At 45.1% G+C, this 25,040-nt stretch overlaps 1 protein-coding gene across 2 annotated transcripts in view; it reads right to left on the bottom strand.

Moving 5' to 3' along the window:
- Positions 1-25,040, bottom strand: part of LOC141091492 (probable ATP-dependent RNA helicase DDX60) — a 361,948-nt gene that overhangs the window by 158,664 nt on the left and 178,244 nt on the right. For both annotated transcript variants that reach the window (XM_073577118.1, XM_073577110.1), the window contains exon 15: positions 2,607-2,859. In XM_073577118.1, coding sequence (XP_073433219.1) covers positions 2,607-2,859 — 253 coding nt within the window. The remainder of the gene's footprint in view (positions 1-2,606; positions 2,860-25,040) is intronic.

Genomic DNA, 25,040 nt, shown 5'->3' on the forward strand with positions numbered 1-25,040 from the left:
GTGCTCGAGCGGCCTGGGCCGTTTTTTTATCGCTGGTTTCCCGCTGCCCAGCGCGCATTGCTGCGTGTGGCAGCGAGAGACCAGCGATCAGCGACGCTGGAGCTGGTTACTAATGTAAACATCGGGTATCCAGGAGCAGCGCAGCTCCTAGATACCTGATGTTTACCTTGGAAACCACCGTGTACGCCGATTTCCAAGGTAAACAGCGGGTATCCAGGAGTCGCGCTGCTCCTGGATACCCGACGTTTACATTAGAAACCAGCGTCCAGGGTCGCTGGTCCTGATCGCTGGGGCTGTCTATGTGACAGCTCACCAGCGATCAGCCTAACGATGTCCCAGCGATCCCATCGTTTCGGATCGTTGGTGGGATCGCTGGTGGGATCGCTGGGACATCGTTTAGTGTAATGGGGGCTTTAGAGTTCTTCATACACCTAATGTCCAGGTGAATTCAGGTGGTGGACAAATAAATACCTTAACAATATACACTCACTGGCCACTTTATTAGGTACACCTGTCCAACTGTGTGTTAAGACTTAATTTCTAATCAGCCAATCACATGGCGGCAACTCAGTGCATTTAGGCATGTAGACATGGTCAAGACAATCTCCTGCAGTTCAAACCGAGCATCAGTATGGGGAAGAAAGGTGATTTGAGTGCCTTTGAACGTGGCATGATTGTTGGTGCCAGAAGGGCTGGTCTGAGAATTTCAGAAACTGCTGATCTACTGGGATTTTCACGCACAACCATCTCTAGGGTTTACAGAGAATGGTCCGAAAAAGAAAAAAAATCCAGTGAGCGGCAGTTCTGTGGCCGGAAATGCCATGTTGATGCCAGAGGTCAGAGGAGAATGGGCAGACTGGTTCGAGCTGATAGAAAGGCAACAGTGACTCAAATTGCCACCCGTTACAACCAAGGTAGGCAGAAGAGCATCTCTGAACGCACAGTGCGTCGAACTTTGAGGCAGATGGGCTACAGCAGCAGAAGACCACACTGGGTACCACTCCTCTCAGCTAAGAACAGGAAACTGAGGCTACAATTTGCACAAGCTCATCGAAATTGGACAGTAGAAGATTGGAAAAACGTTGCCTGGTCTGATGAGTCTCGATTTCTGCTGCGACATTCGGATGGTAGGGTCAGAATTTGGCGTAAACAACATGAAAGCATGGATCCATCCTGCCTTGTATCAACGGTTCAGGCTGGTGGTGGTGGTGTCATGGTGTGGGGAATTTTTTCTGGGCACTCTTTGGGCCCCTTGGTACCAATTGAGCATCGTTGCAACGCCACAGCCTACCTGAGTATTGTTGCTGACCATGTCCATCCCTTTATGACCACAATGTACCCAACATCTGATGGCTACTTTCAGCAGGATAATGCGCCATGTCATAAAGCTCGAATCATCTCAGATTGGTTTCTTGAACATGACAATGAGTTTACTGTACTCAAATGGCCTCCTCAGTCACCAGATCTCAATCCAATAGAGCATCTTTGGGATGTGGTGGAACGGGAGATTCGCATCAGGGATGTGCAGCCGACAAATCTGCGCCAACTGTGTGATGCCATCATGTCAATATGGTCCAAAATCTCTGAGGAATGCTTCCAGCACCTTGTTGAATCTCTGCCACGAAGAATTGAGGCAGTTCTGAAGGCAAAAGGGGGTCCAACCCCTTACTAGCATGGTGTACCTAATAAAGTGGCCAGTGAGTGTATATGCCTTAATAATATACATGCCTAGGTTATAATATGCCTTTTACTGAATGTTATCATTATCAACACATAACTCATTTTCTTAATTCTCTCAAATGGATCCACGGAGCTCTCAATGAGAAAACAATATTTGTACATATTATTTCATTAATTGTGGTGGACCAGGCACAATTTCCATTGTGTTCACTTCTTTCACTCTCACATAAACCTTCCTATATATTTAAATGGGAGAAGGACCTCAGAGAATCCTCATCTGTTAGAGAATGGCAGGATATGGTAAAGGCTATTGCTAAACTTTCTATGAAAAGAGCATTGTCTGAATCGGTATCTCACACCTCAGATACTGGGGCAGATTTTCACGGGATCTTCTCACCGGTTGCTTTAGGCTGTGTGCACACGCTACGCATCCTGCTGCGGATCCACAGAGTTTTTGGCCCTGCGGATCCGCAGCAGTTCCGCAGACATTGTACATTACAATGTTAGCCAATGGGATTTCAAATCCGCAGTGCACATGCTGCGGATTTTTCCGCACGGATTTGCTGTGGTTTCAAATCGGCAGCATGTCACTTCTTTGTGCGGAATCCGCAGTGGTTTTACACCTGCTCCATTGTCCAGGTGTTAAACCGCAGGGCAAAACCGCAGGCTAATCTGCAGAAAAACCGCAGGTCTTTTTTTTGCCAAATCCGCACGGAAAAATCTGCAGCACAATCTGCAACATGTGCACTCACCCTTAGAGGTTGTGGAAGTTGGACTGTAAACATTATATCTAATTTTACATCTAATTTGCAATCTCCCATTGAATTATACACTTATAAGATGTTATCTTAATTGTCTTCATAAAAACTTTGAAACCAAAAAATATAAAAACAGAAGTTTTCAAGTTCTGTAATAAAATTACCTACATTTAATTTTGCATTCTTCAGTCCATTTATCAAAGCAAATTTTTAGTGTTCTTAGTTGTGCTTGGTATTTCACAGATGGTGTCTGCAAAGATATGATGAAAGTTTCCAGTTTTTTTAACCCAGTGAAGAAATCTCCCATGACTTCTTTTTCCAAAGATGAGGCCATAATCTTCCATTGTTGCTGTTCCTTTTTCTCCTCTGCTTCCTTACTCTTCTTTAGATTCTCTTCTATTATTTGATCCTTTTTTTTCTTCTGTAAAATACAGAAAGTGGAAATAATATGGCAAGTAAAGACAATTCTGTATACAAACATTTACTTTATTAAAGAAGTTGTTAGTTTAATAAAGCTTAAAGAAAACCTGTCAACACAATTTTGCAAAGTAAAGACATGGCTATAATGGTGCTGTACTAATTACATCAATACCTTAAGTGAATAAATCCTCTTTGTGGTTCTTTTTTAATCTCCAATTGAAGTTTTCCGCTACTCTGGACTGTGCATTGGGTCTTCTCTTGCCTGTCTGAGATTCCTTGCCCATCCGCCTGCCTCCAGCCTGTGAATGACCCCCTTCTCTGTTTCAAGTCTGAGCAGTGACCAGTCCTTCAAAGATCAAATGAATAGGAACTGGGGGAATCACAGACTGGAGGCAGGTGGAAGGTGCGGGGAATCACAGACAAGGTGGAAGAGACCTGTGCACTGAAATCTAATTAGCAGAAATCTTCAAATGGTGAATAATAAAGAGCCACTAAGCGGATTTTTTCATCAAAGATATCAGTGTAATCAGTATCACAGCATCATTACAGCAATGTCTTTACTTTACATTACCTAAGGTTGTGCCTTATTGGATGTGCTCACATACTAAAAAGTAGTTGAGCGAATATGTTCGGAATTGATCACCGAAACTGAATTTGCCATATTTGTGTCATATTGGTACCCTATTCATGCCAAATTTATGTTTGATGATCGATTCTGAACATATTTGTTCATTTCTACTCCCATTGACTCCAATGACGTTCGCCTTTGTTCGGCAAATACAATATCGTAATTGTAACTAAATTTTGAAAAATTCACTCAACTCTACTAAAGAGCACACAATCTTGCGAGACTTGATACTTTTTTTTAGTAAACTTTTGCTATTTCTAAAAATTTCCAAGCGACTAGTTTCAAAATTATACAGCAAACTCCTTCTGCAAAATATGCAACACAAGTCTAACTTTTTAATTGCCTGGGAAAAATTAGTCAATACATCATTCACCTGAATAACTATCTTTCGATGTTTGCATGAGTTTTCTCAGTGTATAAACATACAAGGAAAAGTAAAATAATAACAAGGAAGCATCAAGCTTCCACTGAACTTAAAAAGACGATACCAATTGAGATGCAGTTGTGTAGTTGCGATCCTCTAAGATTTTTCATTACAATTGCACAAACATTCACAAAGTTTTTAGCCTAATGGGATAGTGTCATGATCCATGCTGGATTATGACAGATAAAAGCACTAGTAACCTTTTTTTTCTTTAAGCTGGTTGCTTAAAGTTAGTTTTGCCCCCAGTGGCCATTAGGGTCATTACACAGTGGTGTCTTTTGTTCTAGTTTGCCCCCTGTGGTGGTTAGCGTTATTACACGGGAATCACTAACAGGTGTGATTCCTCTGACTTAACTATAAAGGTGTGTCATGTGCTCTCACTTACTGTTGGTGATATTGGTCATTTCCAACCAAGTCTGGTGAAGGAAGGAGCTATTGAGAGGAGTTCCTTGCAGCTCAGTCAGAGCTCTGGTGTAGTAGCTTCAGGTGGAAGCTGAATGCGGGTGTCGTATTCTGTTGCTGGGAGCAATAGCAACAGAGCAAAGCTAAGTGGTGTTATCCCTGTTTGTATCTTTCCTTTTGTGTGTTTCAGTGCAGTGGTGGGATTAGTTTCTGCACCGTCCATTTCACTAGAAAGGGCTAGGTGCAGGGCGAGCTAGGGTTTTTAAGTATCCTGCTCGGCGCCAGGTGAGGAACCTGCATAGGGACTGTTAGGAGTGCAGAGACACTGACTCAGGGGAGTGCAGGAGGTCTCTACGTTTCCTATCGCAGGACCCTCCATTGTATCGGTTTCCCTAGTGTTTCCCTTTATTATTTAAATTCGCCCTGCTGGAGGCGGTGTATCCAGATTCACGTGTAATACTGAAATTCGCCTGCTGGAGGTGGTGTATCCGGCAGCACGTTATATTATTTAAATTCGCCCTACTGGAGGCGGTGTATCCAGGGTCACGTGTGTCAGAGAAATTCGCCCTGCTGGAGGCGGTGTGTCCAGTCACACGTTGACCATCACAGATAGTCTAGTTCAGTAAAAATGACATCAAATCTACAACACATCACAAGTATTTAACCATCGTGACAGAGTCACTGGCAAAGTATGTGAGGGGAGATGCAGTGGGAAAAAAAGTATTTAGTCAGCCATCAATTGCGCAAGTTCTCCCACTTAAAAAGATGAGAGAGGTCTATAATTGGCATCATAGGTAGATCACAGCTATGAGAGTCAAAATGAGAAAAAAGAATCCAGAAAATCACCTTGTCTGATTGGGCAAGATTTATTTTGTAAAATATGGTGTAAGGCTGGTTTCACATTTGCGTTTTTTTTCACGGTATTTTAGCGCTAAATAGCGCATGCGTTTTTTTTTCCTATACTTTGCATGGGATGCGCTTATGTGCGCATACACATGCGTTTGTACGCGTTTTTCCGCGCATGCGTTTTTTTGCGGTATGCGCTCGGGCGCACAAAATGCAACCTGTTGCATTTTTTGTGCGTCCAACTTGTCTCAAAAAAACGCATGCGCGCGCAATGCGTTTTTTTACAGCAAGACACCCATTATAAGTCTATGGTGAGCATATGTGCGCATTGGCATGCTTATGTATGCGTTTTTTTGCACATGCGTTTTTTTTTTACCATTAGTTTAGACAATGGAATTTAGGGGTTTGGGTTAGAGTTAGGGTTAGTTAAGGGGGTTTAGGGTTAGGGTTAGGGTTAGGGTCAGGGTTAGGGTTAGGATCAGGGTATGGCTTGGTTAAGGGTTAGGGTTAGGGTCAGGGTTAGGATCAGGGTATGGTTTGGTTAAGGGTTAGGGTTAGGGTCAGGGTTAGGGTATGGTTTGGTTAAGGGTTAGGGTTAGGGTCAGGGTCAAGGTTAGGGTTAGGGTTAGGGTCAGGGTTAGGGTTAGGGTCAGGGTTAGGGTATGGTTTGGTTAAGGGTTAGGGTCAGGGTTAGGGTTAGGGTATGGTTTGGTTAAGGGTTAGGGTTAGGGTCAGGGTCAGGGTCAAGGTTAGGGTTAGGATCAGGGTATGGTTTGGTTAAGGGTTAGGGTCAGGGTTAGGGTCAGGGTTAGGGTTAGAGTTAGGGTATGGTTTGGTTAAGGGTTAGGGTTAGGGTTAGGGTATGGTTTGGTTAAGGGTTAGGGTTAGGGTCAGGGTTAGGGTATGGTTTGGTTAAGGGTTAGGGTTAGGGTTAGGGTATGGTTTGGTTAAGGGTTAGGGTTAGGGTTAGGTTTAGGGTCAGGGTTAGTTAGGGTTTAGGGTTTGGGTTAGGGTTAAGTATGGTTTGGTTAAGGGTTAGGGTCAGGGTTAGGGTTAGGGTCAGGGTTAGGGTTAGGGTCAGGGTTAGGGTTAGTAAAGTCATGGTTTGGGTTAGTGTGAGGGCCACCTAATGTTTGGAAAAACCGCAAACGCGGTAAAAACGCACTAAAAACGCATACAAACGCATAAAAACGCTGCGTTTTTTTCATGCATGCTCATAAAAATGCTTGAAAAAAACACAGCAGTTGTATGCTTTTGTATGCGTTTTTTCAATGCGTTTTTTTGCGGGAAAAACACGCTGCAAAAAAAAGCAAGTGTGAAACTAGCCTTAAATAAGTATTTGGTCACCTAAGAACATGCGAGATTTCTGGCTCTCACAGACCTGTAACTTCTTCTTTAAAAGGCTCCCCTGTCCTCCACTCATTACCTGTAGTAATGGCATCTGTTTGAACTTATCAGTATAAAAGACACCTGTCCACAACCTCAAACAGTCACACTTCAAGCTCCACTATGGTGAAGACCAAAGAGCTGTCGAAGGACACCAGAAAAAAAATTGTAGTCCTGCACCAGGCTGGGAAGATGGAATCTGCAATAGGCAAGTAGCTTGGTGTGATGAAATCAACTGTGGGAGAAATAATAAGAAAATGGAAGACATACAAGACCACTGATAATCTCCCTCGATCTGGGGCTCCACGCAAAATCTCACCCCATGGGGTCAAAATGATCACAAGAATGGTGAGCAAAAATCCCAGAACCACATGACGAGAACTAGTGAATGACCTAAATAGATCTGGGACCACCTTAGCAAAGGCTACCATCAGTAACACACTACGCCGCCAGGGACTCAGATCCTACAGTGACAGACGTGTCCCCCTGCTTAAGCCAGTACATGTCCAGGCCTGTCTGAAGTTTGCTAGAGTGCATTTGGATTATCCAGAAGACTATTGGGAGAATGTCATATAGTCTGATGAAACCAAAGTAGAACTGTTAGGTAGAAACAAAACTCGTCGTGTTTGGAGGAGACAGAATGCTCAGATGCATCCAAAGAATACCAGGCCTAATGTGAAGCATGGGGGTGGCAATATCATTGGTTGGGGCTCATTCTCTACAAAGGGACAAGGACAACTGATTTGTGTACATGAAAGAATGAATGGGGTCATGTATTGTGAGATTTTGAGTGCAAACCTCCTTCTATCAGCAAGGGTATTGAAGATGAAATGTGGATGGGTCTTTCAGCATAATAATGATCCCAAGCACACCGCCAGGGCAATGAAGGCATGGCTTCATAAGAAGCATATGATGGTCCTGGAGTGGTCTAGCCAGTCTCCATATCTCAACCCCATAGAAAACCTTTGGAGGGATTTGAAAGTCCCTGATGCCCAGTGACAGGTCCAAAACATCACTGATCTAGAGGAGATCTGCATGGAAGAATGCGCCAACATAACACTTGTGAAGACTTACAGAAAAAGCTTGACCTCTGTCATTGGCAACAAAGGATATACAACAAAATATTGAGATGAACTTTTGTTAATGACCAAACACTTATTTTCCACCATAATTTGCAAAATAAATCTTGCCAAATCAGACAAGGTGATTTTCTGGATTTTTTTCTCATTTTGTCTCTCATAGTTGTGGTCCACCTATAATGTCAATTACAGGCCTCTCTCATCTTTTAAGTGGGAGAACTTGCACAATTAATGGCTGACTAAATACTATTTTTCCCCACTGTATGTGTCACAAAGCTTTCTTCCATGATGTGAAACCCAGAAGTTCTCTCCAGCATGCTATGTGGTGAGGGGTTAACCAGCCATGGCAGGGTTGGGTTTTTTGCGAGTAAGTGGAAGAGATGGGCAGGACGCTTACTCACCATATCTCCACCTCAAAGATGTGGTGGGAGAAGTTAAATATCTCTCTACTGATTTTTTTTCTCTGCTGTGTGTTTGGAGACAGGGAAGTCTCCAGTCAGGAGCTCCAGTGGGTGCTGAAGTTTATTGTATGCTGAGCGGGTGAATCCCACAGGCATATGGACTGTGCAATAACTTTTTTTTTATTCAGCCATCTGTGCTATTTCAGAGCGGTATGTATATAGTAACCTCTTTTTCCACTGCTACATGCCATGTTTAAGGCTTCTAGCTGAAATGCGGCGGTTATGTATTGTGGACTTTCATGGTGACTAGTGAGTTTTTTTTCATTTTTTACTACTTGAATAAAGAAGATTTTTTCACTTTTAATAGGATTTGTCTTCACTGGAGAACCACCCTGTTTCTCTTGTATGCTATCAGGTCCCAGGCTAGGACGGCTCTGTGCGATGATCTATGGCTAACCAGAGTGCATCTCAAAATGGTCAGCTGACTTTCCCTGTCCCATTTACTTCTGTTATCTATAAGTTATCTTTTGTTTTGCCTTTCTGGGCCATGTTTATTTTGTGAAATCCTACAGTGGTTTATGTCATGTTTTAATAAACCAGTAGAAGAAACATTCCTGTGTCTACCTCTGAGAGCAGCTAAGAGAGCAAATCTACCAAACCATAATTACCAGTACATGGTTAAAATGCAAATTTTAAGGCTACAGACAATATTGAAAAAATTCTTAATGCAGCAAACAAATATCTCTAGGATTTGTCCTGTTATGGCTACCTAGCCCAAACCTATTCATTTTACTCCTAACTGCAGCAAATCTGTTAACAATCCACAAATTTTGGTTGAAGAAACTTGCAAGTTAGCAGGTCGAAACACATACCAGTAGGGAAGTATGCAGAATTTTTTCACATGGGGAATTAAAAAAAAAACATATTTTGAACCTTTTGCTAGTATCATACAGCTGCAATGCAGGTATGTGCAGACTCCACTAGATGGCAATAGAGTGGAGCAAGGACTGCACACTCCCAGGGAAGACCTGCAATGCAGCAGCGCAAACTACCACTAGGTGGCAGTATAATAGTCAGGCAAGCCGAGTCGGTAACAGACGAAGAGCTTGGTGCAAAAGCAAAGTCAGAGGCAAGCCAGAAGGTCAGAGCCGATCGGGAGTGGGTAAACCAAAGACAAACGACAGAAGCAGGTCAGGATACAAGCCAAGTCAAAACCAAGGAGTCAAACACTCTTACAAGGAAAACACTGAGTCAGGATGAGAATAGGGGAAACAGAGACACGGCTTCAGACAGTAAACGCAGAAGGACAAATCAGATCAAACAAAGTCAACTACAGCAGCAATAGGCGAGACTATAACTGACAAAGCCTGCAGAAAGCGTCGATGATAAAAAGCCAACCTGAACCCAGACAGAGCCTGAGAAAGATTAACCCCTGATATGACTAGACCGGGAAAAAGGGAAAACAGGTCTCAAAACCTGGTCTGGATCATGACAGCTAGCTTGTGTAAACTGTACTTCTAGTTTTCATAGCTTCTACCACAATAGGCTAAGTAGAGGATGCAGTTATGGGCTATACAGAAATCTTATAATCTCTTGTTCAAAAGAGAAGACTTGAATTCTTCTCTCCCAAAACATCTTCAGCCACATCCTCCACTCAGGAAATTTTGCTACGCTGGAGATCCTACCCTACCTCTTTTAGGAAGGAAAAGAAGAAGAAGCCAGCTAGTGTTCTCTTCTAGCAAAAGGAGAGGCAGTGCAGGCTGTACAGTACAGCTGACCCTGTGGTTCCGGATTTTTTCAGCACTGCACTACATTGCTACACCTGCAAAACTACATTAATATTTTTAGCCATTTTTTTCAGATGTAGTTTTAAGTACACCTCAACTGCTTCACCCTATTAAATAAATATGTGGGACAAAAGCAATCAATTACAGTGGATAAGTTATTAGGTAACAAAATAAACTTGTCCTAAAAATGCTTGAGAAAGCACTAAAAAACTACTACAAAGAATGAACATAAAGCAATATAAATACAACTTGCTGTGCACATGTTCCGTCTTTTCCCTTTTCTTTTAACTGCTTTAAGACTTTGAAAGCCGGGAAGTGGTTAAAAGAAGCAGTTGATCCTTCTTTCAGCATCTTCCATCAGTTAGCCACTCACTAAGTTTAAATTACAAAAAAAAGGAGGCCGGCGAAAGATCTGAAGTAAAAACAATAGATAAAAACACCCACGGAGATGCTTCAGGAGAAACATAAATGGGGTTTTCCTAAAATGTATCCACCTTTGAAAACTTGTTTAAAAGATGTCATGTGCACATGCCCTAGGAATTCTTTTACAATTTTTTGTGCAAGGTTTTTTTTATTTTTAGCAAGTGAAAAATACTATGAATTTTATTAAATTTCTTCATATATGTTTTGCTTCATGTTTTATTTGCTGTATAGAAGCAAAAGAGAAAATGCTTTAAAAACTGTCTAGAGAATGAAATAATGCCATAACAGTAAAAAAAAATGCACAAACGCAACAAAAGAGCCACATAAAAAAAAATTCATATTTTCCCACTGGCCCTCAAGTCAACATCTGATTGCAGTGTTTTTCTGCTGTAGAAAGCAAGTGTCAGGACTCTAATGTCAGGACCCTGTCTGCATCGGGAAACTGCCATGCCGAGCAGGGTGACTTACCCACACTATGGGAGAGCGCGGGGTCCAATACAGTAGTGACGGTTCAAGTAGACAGGACCTGCGGCACTGAAAATAGTAAGGAGTCCCAGGACCTAGATCATGTGACTGCAGGGGGCGGGGCTTAGCATCCTACTGCTGCAGATGATATAATCTACCTACTGCAGGGAAACTGTAGAGGACAAGAGGAAAATGCAGGTCAGACAAGCGAGGGTTCATACACGGAGAGGGCTGTGCGGTACCAGAGGGACGAGCAAAGAATAGTCAAGTCACAGGCAGAGGGTCATACACAGAGAGGTAGCGCAGTACAAGAGGGACAGGCAGAACTCGTAACAGGGACAGACCCGGGTCAAAGCCAAACAAGCCAGCAAGATATCAGGCACTAGGCACACGTACGCACGAGGTCAACTAACTCAGCTGAAGGCAGGAGTATAACTGACACCGGACCTAGGTCAAGTGAGCATTAAATAGCCGCCCTCTGCCAGAGAGAGGCAGAAACAATTAACCCCTGTCTGACCAGGACGGGCCAAAGACAAAGCCCATCCTGGATCATGACAGTACCCTCCTCTCAATGGGGGGCCACTGGACCCCCGGGTCTCTCAGGATACTTGGCGTGAAAGGCCCGGACCAACCGATCCGCATGAACCGATCGAGCAGGAACCCACGACCGGTCTTCAGGACCATAGCCTTTCCAATGTACAAGATAATGAAGGGCACGATGGACCAACCTAGAGTCAACAATTCGCTCCACCTCGTACTCAGACTGCCCGTCTACCAAAACCGGTGGTGGGGAAGACGATGATCCCTCCCCACAGGACCTCACAGGTTTCAAAAGGGCCCTATGGAAAACATTAGGGATCCATAGAGATGGCGGGAGACGCAACCGAAAAGCCACCGTGTTAACCGCTTCGGTAATTTCATAGGGACCAATAAAATTAGGTCCAAGCTTCGCAGAGGGGACCTTGAGCCTTATATTCTTGGTAGATAACCATATCTTATCCCCAATCTGGAACACCGGCCCCGCGGACCGTTTTTTGTCTGCAAAAAACTTATATTTATCCTGGGCCTTCGTAATGTTACTCTGTACCTCCCGCCATACCTCCCACAACTGCTGGATAGTCTCATCCGCCCCAGGACACCCAGAGTCCAAACGGGAGAACTCTCCAAAATGAGGATGAAACCCATAGTTGCAGAAAAAGGGAGATGTTCCCATAGACTGGTTAATGCGGTTGTTAAACACAAACTCGGCCAAAGGTAATGCAGTACACCAATCATCCTGTCGGGCTGAGGTCAAGCAATGCAGAATTTGCTCCAGAGACTGATTGGTCCGCTCGGTCTGCCCATTAGTCTCTGGATGGTAAGCGGATGAAAAGGACAGACCAATGCCCAACCTCTTACAAAATGCCCTCCAAAATCTTTAAACAAATTGTACTCCTCTATCAGAAACCACATTCAAGGGTACCCCATGCAACTGCACCACATGCTCAACAAACAATCTGGACAACGTTTCCGCATTACGTAGAGCTGCCAAAGTTACAAAATGTGCCTGCTTACTAAACCTGTCCACCACAACCCAAACGACGGTATTTCCCTTGGAAGTGGGAAGGTTGGTGATGAAATCCATGGACAAATGAGTCCATGGTCTCTCAGGAATTGGCAGTGGTACCAATTCCCCGGCCGGCCGGTTATGGGGGGTTTATTCGAACTCCCAAGACAGCACCATGAGAGAGGGGATCCGCCCTTTGGGAACAGGAAACCTACAGATACAAAAGAGCGGCACCTCTCCCACGCATCAGTTGGTTTCCTGTTCCTGAGGGGACGGGATCCTACAGACCGGATCCCAGGCTGGCCGGCCGGTATAGGTAGCGAGGGGGTCTCCTACTTCAGCCTGGTGCGGAGCTCCTGGAGGACGCCACGGTGGCCCAGGATGGGTGGCACGGCTGTGGTGGATACAGCAGGGAGCGGCGTCCGGAGGGGGTCCATCTCCATATGTGGGCCACCGCCGGTAAGTATGCCCCCCAGGGGCTCCCAGCTCCGGCGGTGCGATCGCGGAGGTTGGGGGGGCCGGCGCAGCTGCAGTGCACTGGGGCCGGGGAGTGCTCCATGGTGGAGTGCCCGGGCGTCCCGCGTGACTTCCGGTCACGTCGGAGTCGCTGTGACGTCAGGGGCGGAGCCTGGGGGCGCTTCCGGGTCGGCGGCGCCACTGCGCAGTCGCGGAGACCCAAGATGGCGGTGCCCATCGGGAGGACGCTGGTAAGCGCCAGTTCCCCTGCCCAAAGCGGCGCCAGCTGGGGAGGGGGGCCCTATTAGGGGGGAGGGCGTGACAGGAGGAAATCTGCTGTCCGGAGGAGGGGTATATAGGCAGGACCCTAGATGGGTGCCTTGGCCACATTATTGCGAGCAGTAATGGAGAGCGATCAGGAGCAGCAGCAACAGCGACAATCTTCACTGCTGCCCCTGGATGACCTTAGGCAGGTCAAACAGAAGATGAAAGAGGCCCGTGATAGTAAGGAGCGTCCGGGACGAAGTGACCAATCCAATCATAAAAGCTCCTCTAGGCAGACAGGAGCATCGACTGAGAAAAATCCCTCTCATTCTCCGGTACTTGATTGTGGCACTGGTAAGTGATCTTCGTGAATGTTCACTCAGTGACGGGGCCTCCTTCTGTGTTTTTTTCTAGGGGAAGAAAGCTATGAGTAAAACCAGACACAGGGAATGCGCACTCTGTGCATGCCCGTTACCAGACTTATGCCCCAAAAAATTGTGTCCCCCCTGTATCCAGCAGACAGTGGCGGAGGAGTCGCCCGCAGTAGCGGCGTGTTTAAGGGATATAGTAAGGGCAGAGATGAAGGAAACCCTAAAATCCCTGTCCCAACCAGAGAGTTTAAGGGGCGAGGACCCGGTGGAGTCGGATTCCTCGACAGAGTGGAGGAGAAGTAAGGACTCCCATATTTCATCTCCCTCGTCCTCCTCAGAAGAAGAGGACTCTGGTCGGTTTTGCCTGCCGCTCGACCGAGTAGACAAATTGGTAAAAGCAGTCAGAGGGACAATGGAGGTGGAGGAGCCGAAGCCTCAATTATCCATGCAGGACGTGATGTTCGGGGGGCTGGAGCAGAGGAAGCGTAGAGTCTTCCCACTAAACGAAAAGATTCAGGATCTCATCTGCAGAGAGTGGAAAAAGCCAGATAAAAGAGGGTCGCTACCACCAGCCCTCAAGCGGAGATATCCCTTTGACGATTCAGCAATGAATACTTGGGACAAGGCCCCCAAATTAGATGCAGCTATTGCGAAAGCATTGAAAAGGTCCTCACTACCCTTTGAGGACATGGGGTCCCTTAAAGATCCTCTAGACAGGAAGGCAGACACCTTCCTTAAAAATACCTGGGAGATGGCAGCCGGTTCCTTAAGACCGGCAGTAGCATCAACTTGCACGGCCAGGTCCATGATGGTCTGGTTGGACCAGTTAGAGTCGCAGTTAAAACAAGGAACATCTAGACAGGCAATCCTTGGTGCCCTACCAATAATCCAGGATGGCGCAGCCTTCCTAGCAGATGCCTCGGCTGATGCAGTCAGAATGGCCGCCAGGGCAGCAGGTTTCTCTAATGCGGCTCGGAGAGCCCTGTGGCTAAAGTGCTGGCCGGGAGATATTCAGTCCAGGGCGAAGCTCTGTACTATCCCGTGTAAGGGGGAATATTTATGCGGAGCAGTCCTGGACGAACTGCTGGAGAAGGCTGGGAATGATTAGAAAAAATTCCCAAATCTTTGGTCCGCATCTTACCGACATCCGTTTAATAGATGGAGATTCGGTCAGGGGAGAAGGCGTAACCCTTCACCTAATAGAGACCGTCCCAGATGGGAGGATAGAAGGAGAAGAGGTACGGGCTTCATGTTCAGACGCTCGTCGAGAGAGCGAAAAAGACAGAACCAATGACTAGCAATTCCCGTGGGGGGTAGACTGTCATCCTTCCTCCCAGCATGGCTACAGGTCACCAATAGTGACTGGGTGCGGAATGTGATATCCACCGGACTCAGGTTGGAGTTCACTCAAGTCCCACGGGATACCTTTAAACCAACACCCTTAAGGTCTTCACCCCTCGAGCAAGCGGTTTTAGAAGCAGAGGTCTTGAACCTGTGTCTGAAAAATGTTCTGATAGAGGTTCCAGAGTCTGAGAGAGGAAGAGGGTTTTACTCTCCCTTATTCCTAATCCAAAAGCCGGATAAAACATTCAGAACGATTATTAATTTACGTTTCCTTAATGAATTTTTGGTTAAACGCACCTAATGGAGTCCATTAATTCTACAATAAAGATGCTGTTTGAAGGGTGTTTTATGGCGGTCGTGGACTTGAAAGATGCATACTATCATGTGCCCATCCACGCAGATTTCCAGCAGTTCCTGAGAGTGGCGGTATCAATAGACGGTATAATCCGTCATTATCAATATAGAGCCCTTCCCTTTGGTCTCTCAGCAGCGCCCCGGGTATTTACAAAAATAGTGGCCGAAGTTATGGCTCATTTACGGGAAGTTGACATCTTAATTATCCCATACTTAGATGATTTTTTAATTGTGGGAAATTCAGTGGACCATTGTCTATCTCAGATAAAAAAAAAGCTAAGTCCAGATTAGAAAACCTCGGATGGATAATAAATTACGAGAAGTCCCGATTTCAGCCCTTAAAGGTCCAGAAGTTGCTAGGCTTGCTGTTAAATTCAGAAGCTCAGCAGTGTCTGTTACCCGTAGATAAATTACAGCAGATACAGCAGCAGGTTCTTCGGGCAATCGATAGACCCTCCATGACCCTTAGGCAGGCCATGTCCCTGATAGGCTCCCTAACCTCATGTATCCCAGCGGTCAAGTGGTCACAATTCCACACTAGGGCCCTTCAGAAAGACGTCCTGGTTAATAGCAGAACCTTAGAGGGCTTCTTGCAGGGTCAAGTATTGCTAAGCCCCTCAACTATTACATCTCTTAGGTGGTGGCTCGATGTTGGAAATTTAGCCTCAGGGGTGCCCTGGGTGAAACAGATAACCCGCGTAATAACCACAGACGCTAGTCCTTGGGGTTGGGGGGCCCATATGGGGGACATAGTGGTACAGGGACAATGGGACTCCAATGCTGAGACCTCATCTAACCAGAGGGAGCTGCTGGCGATTGAATTGGCCATTAAAAAACTCATTATGTATCTACAGGGCCATCATGTGAGGATACTATCGAACAACCAGGTAGCGGTAGCCTATGTCAACCACCAAGGTGGAACCCGCTCCAACGCCCTGATGCGGATAACGGAACGTCTCCTTCAGATAGCAGAGAAAAATTTTCTATCTTTAACCTCGCTCCACATCAGCGGAAAAGACAACATGAAGGCAGACTTTCTAAGCCGCAGGGCCCTAAAGCAGGGAGAATGGGCTTTAAACTCAGATATCTACAAGCAGATTGTCCGCAAATGGGGTCAACCGGAGGTGGACCTCTTTGCCACCAAAGAAAACAGGAAGGAAAAAACTTTCTGTTCCCTAAATCCCAGGGAAAATCCACTGGCCGTGGACGCCCTCCTAATAAAATGGGACTTCTCGCTGGCTTATGCTTTTCCGCCATTAAACCTACTACCTCTGGTAGTGAGGAAGATCAGGGAAGATGGGGCAAGAGTCATATTGATTGCACCCTTGTGGCCCAGAAGGACCTGGTTTGCATGGTTGAGGACCATGTCAGCAAACGATCCCTGGGTACTGCCGAACCTTCCAGATCTCCTCTACCAGGGGCCAGTCAACCACCCACAAGTAGCGGGACTCCGTTTGACGGCATGGTGTTTGAGAGGACACTATTGAAGGATAGAGGTTTCTCAAAAAATGTAATCGATACACTCCTAAAAAGTAGGAAACAAACCACCACAGGTATCTATGCTAGAACCTGGAGGTGATTCCTGTCCACCTTTGAGTTTAATATCAGGGATGGAATACCCGTAAAACAGATTCTAGAATTCCTCCAGAGGGGTCTCGAGTTGGGCCTTTCCACTAGTACATTGAAAGTACAGGTTTCAGCTTTAGGGGCCCTATTTGCATGCGACATTGCCGGTAACCATTGGGTGGCGAGATTCATTAAGGGAGTTACCAGATCGAGACCCATACTCAAAGATAGGTGTATACCTTGGGACTTAAATTTAGTCCTGACAGCCATGACAGAGGAACCGTTTGAACCTCTGGATTCTGCTTCACTAAAAATGATATCACTTAAGACAGCCTTTTTGGTAGCAATAACATCTGCACGTAGAATAGGCGACATACAGGCACTTTCCAGATTGCCCCCTTACACAGAATTCTTACAGGATAGAGTAATCCTAAGGCCAGACCCGGCATACCTTCCCAAGGTAGCATCTCATTTTCATAGGACACAAGAAATAGTTCTGCCTTCCTTCCTCCCTAATCCAACCAATCCTAAAGAACAAAAACTTCAGGCTCTAGATGTTAAGAGATGCCTACTTAAATATTTAGCAGCCACAGATCCTTGGAGGAAGGAGAACACATTATTTTTATCCTTCCAAGGTCCCAGGAAAGGGTATAGAGTGTCAAAGTGCACGTTAGCGAGGTGTATTAGGGAGGCTATCTCTCTTGCCTACACAGCAGGTGGCGGTCCAGCTCCACAGAACCTGAGGGCGCATTCCACTCGTGCCATGGCATCATCCTGGGCAGAAAGATCGGGAGTATCAATTGACCAGATATGTAAGGCGGCCACCTGGTCATCTCCTTCCACCTTTTTTAACCACTATCGGTTAGACATGGGTGCCTCCTCAGATCTCACCTTCGGGCTAAGGGTGCTGCAGGCTGTAGTCCCTCCCTAAATTAGTTTACATCTCTGTAATTCTCTCGTGGTGCTGTCATGGGAGTCCGAATAAAGTATTAAGTTACGTATCGGTAACAGTATTTTTCGGAAGCCCATGACAGCACCCTTAGTTCCCTCCCTTGTTCACGTATAAGGGTGCACCCCTTTAGAGGATTGTTTTTGCGAGTTCACCTTATGTGGGAGATGGTTTAAAGAATTGTAAATAGGATAGATAGGTTGTATATACTGTGTATATGCGGTGTACTAACCATGGTAGCCTCTCAAGCTCTGTAATCCAACTGATGCGTGGGAGAGGTGCCGCCCTTTTGTATCTGTAGGTTTCCTGTTCCCTAAAGGCGGATCCCCTCTCTCGTGGTGCTGTCATGGGCTTCCAAAAAATACCGTTACCGGTACGTAACTTAATACTTTTCGCACGGGCACAAACATCACACACAGACACATATTCCTCAACATCAGAGGCTAAAGAAGACCACCAGAATATTCTAGCAATGGCCTTCCGGGTAGCCAAGATCCCTGGATGTCCACCCAGAACTGAGTCATGGAACTCCCGGAGGACCTTGAGACGAAACTGAGCTGGTACGAAAAGTTTATCCATCGCCTTAGCCGGAGGTGCAAGAGACTAGGCTTCCCGAATCTCCCGCTCCAACATATTAGAAATACCTGCCACCACCACCCCGGGCTGAAGAATGGAGGATGGAGGTTCGGGGGGGGGAAACAGGATCTAGACTGCGTGACAAGGCATAAGCTCTGACATTTTTGGATCCTGGCCGAAAAGTGATAGAGAAGTGGAATCGGGAAAAAAAAGTGACCATCTAGCCAGTCTAGGAGTCAACCTTTTAGCTGACTCAATGTAAGCTAGGTTCTTGTGGTCTGTAATTACGGTTATAGGATGGACAGCCCCTTCCAAAAAATGCCTCCATTCTTCAAAGGCCAACTTCACGGCCAGAAGTTCTCGATTCCCAACATCATAGTTTCTCTCCGCAGGGGAGAATTTCTTCGAGGAAAAGGCGCAAGGTCTCAAATTAGTCAAAGTGGCAGGTCCCTGGGACAATACCGCCCCCACCCCCACCTCTGAGGCGTCCACCTCAACAATAAATGGTTCAGACGGGTCCGGTTGAATAAGAACCCAGAGCAGACATGAAACATTTTTTTAAAAACTGAAACGCCGCTATCGCTGCGGCTGACCAATTCTTGATATCGGCCCCCTTTTGACTCATGTCTGTGAGGGGTTTAACCACCTGTGAGAACCCTCTTATAAATTTGCGATAATAATTGGCGAACCCTAGGAAACACTGCAGGGCTTTTAAATCACAAGGCTGGACCCAATCGACAATGGCCTGCACCTTATTAGGATCCATGCGATACCCCTCAGCAGACACAATGAACCCCAGAAAAGACAGTTCCTGTACAAAAAATAAACATTTCTCTAGTTTAGCAAAGAAACAGTTCTCCCGAAGCCTTTGGAGGACTGCTCGAATATGACCAATGTGAGCCTATTTATCAGGTGAAGTAGATCAGTATGTCATTCAAATACACCACCATAAAACGTCCAATAAAATCAGAGAACACGTGATTTATGACATTTTGGAAGACCGCTGGAGCATTGGTCAGACCGAAAGGCATGACCAAATTTTCAAACAACCCTTCAGTAGTGAGAAAAGCAGTTTTCCACTCATCTCCTTCCCGGACTCAAATAAGGTTATACGCTCCCCATAGATCTAATTTCAAAAAACACTTAGCTCCGGACAACTGGTTGTACAAATCAGGAATAAGTGGGAGGGGATACGTATTTCTCACAGTTACATAGTAACATAGTTATTAAGGTTGAAGGGAGACTTTAAGTCCATCTAGTTCAACCCATATCCTATCCTAACTTGCCCTAACATGTTGATCCAGAGGAAGGCAAAAAAAACCCATGTGGCAACAGTAAGCTTCACATTGGGGAAAAAAATTCCTTCCCGACTCCACATACGGCAATCAGACTAGCTCCCTGGATCAACGCAATATTAAGGAGACTAGTGTATATACCCTGTAATATTATACTTTTCAAGAAAGGCATCCAGTCCCTTCTTAAATTTTAGTAGTGAATCACTCATTACAACATCATATGGCAGAGAGTTCCATAGTCTCACTGCTCTTACAGTAAAGAATCCGCGTCTGTGAGTATGCTTAAACCTTCTTTCCTCCAGACGTAGAGGATGCCCCCTTGTCCCCGTCACAGGTCTAAGAGTAAAAAGATCATTAGAAAGGTCTTTGTATTGTCCCCACATATATTTATACATTGTAATAAGATCACCCCTAAGCCTTCGATTCTCCAAACTAAATAACCCCAAGTGTAATAACCTGTCTTGGTATTGCAGACCCCCTAGTTCCCTAATAACCTTGGTCGCTCTTCTCTGCACCCGCTCCAGTTCAGCTATGTCTTTCTTATACACCGGAGACCAGAACTGTACACAGTATTCTAAGTGTGGTCGCACTAGTGACTTATATAGAGGTAAAATTATGTTCTCCTCATGAGCATCTATGCCTCTTTTAATGCATCCCATTATTTTATTTGCCTTTGCAGCAGCTGCTTGACTCTGGCCACTAAATGTGAGTTTGTCGTCCACCCATACACCCAGGTCTTTTTCAGTGACTGTTTTGCCCAGTGTTTTACAATTAAGCACATAATTATACAACTTGTTCGTTCTACCCAAGTGCATGACCTTATATTTTTCCCAATTAAAGCTCATTTGCCATTTATCAGCCCAAGCTTTAGGTCTGCATAAATCCTCCTGTAATATAAAATTGTCCGCCTCTGTATTAATTACCCTGCAGAGTTTAGTGTCATCTGCAAATATTGAAATTCTACTCTCTATGCCCCCTACAAGGTCATTAATAAATATGTTAAAAAGAAGCGGGCCCTAAACTGACCCCTGTGGTACCCCACTGCTAACCGTGACCCAGTCCGAGTGTGCTCCATTAATAACCACCCTTTGTTTCCTATCCCTGAGCCAGCTCTTAACCCACCTACACATATTTTCCCCTATCCCCATTGTTCTCATTTTATGTATCAACCTTTTGTGTGGCACCGTATCAAAAGCTTTTGAAAAGTCCATGTACACCACGTCCACTGCATTCCCTTGGTCCAGTCCGGAACTTACCTCTTCATAAAAGCTTATCAGATTAGTCTGACAGTAACGGTCTCTTGTAAACCCATGTTGATATTGGGTCATAAGGTTATTCTTCTCCAGATACTCCAGTATAGTATCTCTTAGAAAACCCTCCAGGATTTTACCCACAGTTGAGGTTAAACTTACTGGCCTATAATTTCCAAGTTCAGTTTTTGTCCCCTTTTTGAATATTGGCACCACATTTGCTATACGCCAGTCCTGTGGTACAGACCCTGTTATTATGGAATCTTTAAAGATTAAAAATAGTGGTCTATCTATGACTGTGCTTAATTCCTGCAGTACTCGGGGGTGTATCCCATCCGGGCCCGGGGATTTGTCAATTTTAGTGATTTGTAGACGCCGCCGTACTTCCTGCTGGGTTAAGCAGGTGACATTTAATGGAGAATTTTTATCCCTGATCATGTTATCCGTCATGGGATTTTCTTGTGTAAATACTGTTGAAAAAAAGTCATTTAGCATATTGGCTTTTTCCTCATCCTCATCCACCATTTCACCCAGACTATTTTTAAGGGGGCCAACACTATCATTTTTTAGCTTCTTACTATTTATGTAGTTAAAGAATATTTTGGAATTATTTTTACTTTCTCTGGCAATGAGTCTCTCTGTCTCAATCTTTGCTGTCTTGATTTGCTTTTTACAGAATTTATTTAATCTTCTGTATTTATTTAATGCCTCATCACTACCTACTTGCTTTAATTCTCTAAATGCTTTATTTTTATCTCTTATTGCGCCCCTTACAGCTCTATTTAGCCATAGTGGTTACCTCCTATTTCTCGCATGTTTATTCCCATACGGTATATATTGTGCACAGGTCCTATTCAGGATGCTAATAAACGTCTCCCATTTTCTTTGTGTATTTTTATGTCTCAGGATATCGTCCCAGTTAATTGCACCAAGATCATCTCTCATCCGTTGGAAATTTGCCTTCCTGAAGTTTAGTGTCCTTGTAACCCCTCTACTACACATCTTATTAAAGGATACATGAAAACTTATTAATTTGTGATCACTATTACCCAAGTGACCCTCAACCCTTACATTTGATATGCGGTCTGGCCTGTTGGTTAATATTAGGTCTAGCAGTGCCCCCCCTCTTGTTGGGTCCTGAACCAGTTGTGAAAGGTAATTGTCTCTCATCGTTGTCAGAAACCTATTACCCTTGCTGGAACTGCAGGTTTCGGTTCCCCAATGTATTTCAGGGTAGTTGAAGTCCCCCATAATAATGACTTCTCCTTGAGTCGCTGCTTCATCTATTTGCTTAATGAGGATATTCTCTGTAGCTTCCATTATTTTTGGAGATTTATAACAAACCCCTATCAGTAATTTATTATTTTTCCCCCCTCCCCTTATCTCTACCCACAGGGACTCTACATTTTCATTAGATTCATATATATTATCACGAAGGATGGGTTTTAAGGATGATTTTACATATAAACACACGCCTCCCCCTCGCTTATTTGTACGGTCATTTCTGAACAGACTATAGCCCTGTAAATTAACTGCCCAGTCATGGCTCTCATCAAGCCATGTCTCAGATATCCCCACCATGTCATAATTATGTTCCAACAACATTAACTCCAATTCCTCCATTTTGTTGGCGAGACTTCTGGCATTAGTATACATGCACTTTAAGTGTCTCTCTGTACCTCTATTCTTTCTTAAATTATTAACTGTTCTAAACCCACCCCCCATGCCACCCCCACCCCCAATGTCATTATTTGTGCCCAGGTCTCTATCTGCACTGTCTTCCCCTCCTATAAAAGGAATACCCTCTCCCCCCGTCCCTAGTTTAAACACTCCTCCAACCTTCTAGCCATTTTCTCCCCCAGCACAGCTGCACCCTCCCCATTGAGGTGCAGCCCGTCCCTAGCGTAGAACCTGTAGCCAACTGAGAAGTCGGCCCAGTTCTGCAGGAACCCAAACCCCTCCTTCCTACACCAATTCCTGAGCCACTTATTAACCTCCCTAATCTCCCGTTGCCTCTCTGGCGTGGCACGTGGTACAGGAAGTATTTCCGAAAATACCACCTTGGAGGTCCTTGCTTTAAGCTTACAGCCTAATTCCCTGAAATCATCTTTAAGGACCTTCCACCTACCTCTAACTTTGTCATTTGTGCCAATGTGCACCATGACCGCTGGATCCTCTCCAGCCCCTCCCAGTAATCTGTCAACCCGATCAGCGATGTGTCGGACTCGAGCGCCAGGTAGGCAGCACACTGTTCGACGATCCCTGTCTTTGTGACAGATTGCCCTATCTGTTCCCCTAATAATTGAGTCTCCCACTACCAGAACCTGTCTGGCCTGCCCTGCTCTCCTATTTCCCTTACTGGAGCAGACACTCCTCCGGCTTTCAGAGGACATGCCTTGCTGCAGCAGTGCTACTCCTGCACTAACACTCCCCTCATCTGCCAACTTAGCAAACTTATTGGGGTGTGCCAGATCAGGACTAGCCTCCCTGGTGCTCTTCCCTCTACCCCGCCTTCTAACTGTCACCCAGCTAGCTGCTTCATTGTCCTGCAGCTCCAACCTAGCATCCCGCCCCTCATCTATCCCATTGAGCGTCTGCTCAGTGAGCAGAAGACTCCTTTCCATATTGTCTATGGATCTCAGTGTTGCCAGCTGCACATTTAGATCCAGTATCTGGGCTTCCAAATGCACAACGTGCTCACATCTTGCACAGCAGTATGCACCCTCGACCGGCTGTTCAAGGATTTCATACATGCGGCAAGACGTGCACTGGATGGCATTGGCAATAGTGGAGCACATCCTAATGGGGATTGCACCAGACAATAAGATAAGCAAAAATAAATTAAAAAAAAAAAAGTATTAATATAACAGCAATTCAGTAAGACCTCCCTTGGAAACTCTCTGAATCTAAAGTCACTGAATTTCAAGTCACACACTTACCACAGTTCGCACTTACGCTCAGGTCACACTCAGCTCGTTCACACTCGCTCAGGAAGAAGATTTAAAAGAGTTTTTGTTTTTTTTTTCCTTCCCCTTTTACCAGCACACCACCTTGCTGCTCAATGCACTTCCAAAAGGAGTTGAGCCCCAACCAGCTGCCCCTTATAAACCCTTAATTACTGTATGAACTCCCACCCTTAATTAACCCCTTGTGAATATAGTTACACCTCAAGATTTAAATGCAATATAGTATACCCTTAAAAACACAGATAGTAAAATAAGAGATTAACCCTGAAGAGAGAAAATATAGGTTAAACAAGCCCCCAAAGCCCCGCAAAAATTGAACAGGTAGAAAGCACTCAGCAACTTACAATTCAGCAACTCACACAGGTATTTGTTATAGGTTTTCCAAATACCTCTTCACTGAATTTCAAGTCACACACTTACCACAGTTCGCACTTACGCTCAGGTCACACTCAGCTCGTTCACACTCGCTCAGGAAGAAGATTTAAAAGAGTTTTTTTTTTTTCTTCCCCTTTTACCAGCACACCACCTTGCTGCTCAATGCACTTCCAAAAGTTATCTTATTTAACTCTCGAAAATTGAGGCATGGGCGTAAACCACCATCTTTTTTTGTTTACGAAAAAGAACCCCGCCGCCACGGTAGAGACAGAAGGACGAATACGTGTCCCTTATGGAGACTCTCGGAAATGTATTCCTTCATAGCAGCCCGTTCGGGACCCGAAAAGTTATACAAGCGGGCCTTGGGCAATTTAGCACCTGGAACCAGGTCAATGGCACAATCAAATGGGCGGTGTGGTGGTAAAACCTCAGCCTCTTTTTCGGAGAAAACGTCTGTATCGTCTTTTAGGTACTCCGGAATACCATCCAGACCCACGGACGACACAGACACAGTAGCAAGACATTTTTCAGAACAATAGGGACCCCATTTAACAATGTCCTGAGGTTCCCAATTAATCACTGGATTATGTAATTGTAACTAGGGGAACCCCAACACCAGTCCCGCAGGCAGGTTGTCCATAACAAAGCATGAAATATGTTCCTGGTGCAAGGAACTCACTTTAAGGAGAAACTCCTCTGTAAGAAATACAAAGTCATTCTTAGCCAGTGGTGTTTTGTCAATGGCAACAACATGGATAGCAGTCTCCAGCCTAACTGTCCCTAACTTACACCTGGACACCAAGTCAGAGTCAATAAAGTTCAAGGATGATCCGCAATCCACGAAAGCTGAAATGGGTGTGGAGACACTCCCACAACAAAGTTCCACTTGCAATAAAATTTTTGTAAATGGAGAAAAAGGTGCCTGAGTGACTTCCATGACAATCACCCGGGCTCAGTCACTTTCTGGTCAGAGGACAGGCGGGGCAATCCTTTTTCCAATGTCCGGAATCACCACAGTGAAAACAGCAT

This window comes from Dendrobates tinctorius, unplaced genomic scaffold, assembly GCF_039654945.1.
Source record: "Dendrobates tinctorius isolate UK_male_01 unplaced genomic scaffold, ASM3965494v1 ptg000008l, whole genome shotgun sequence".
Lineage (NCBI taxonomy): Eukaryota > Metazoa > Chordata > Amphibia > Anura > Dendrobatidae > Dendrobates > Dendrobates tinctorius.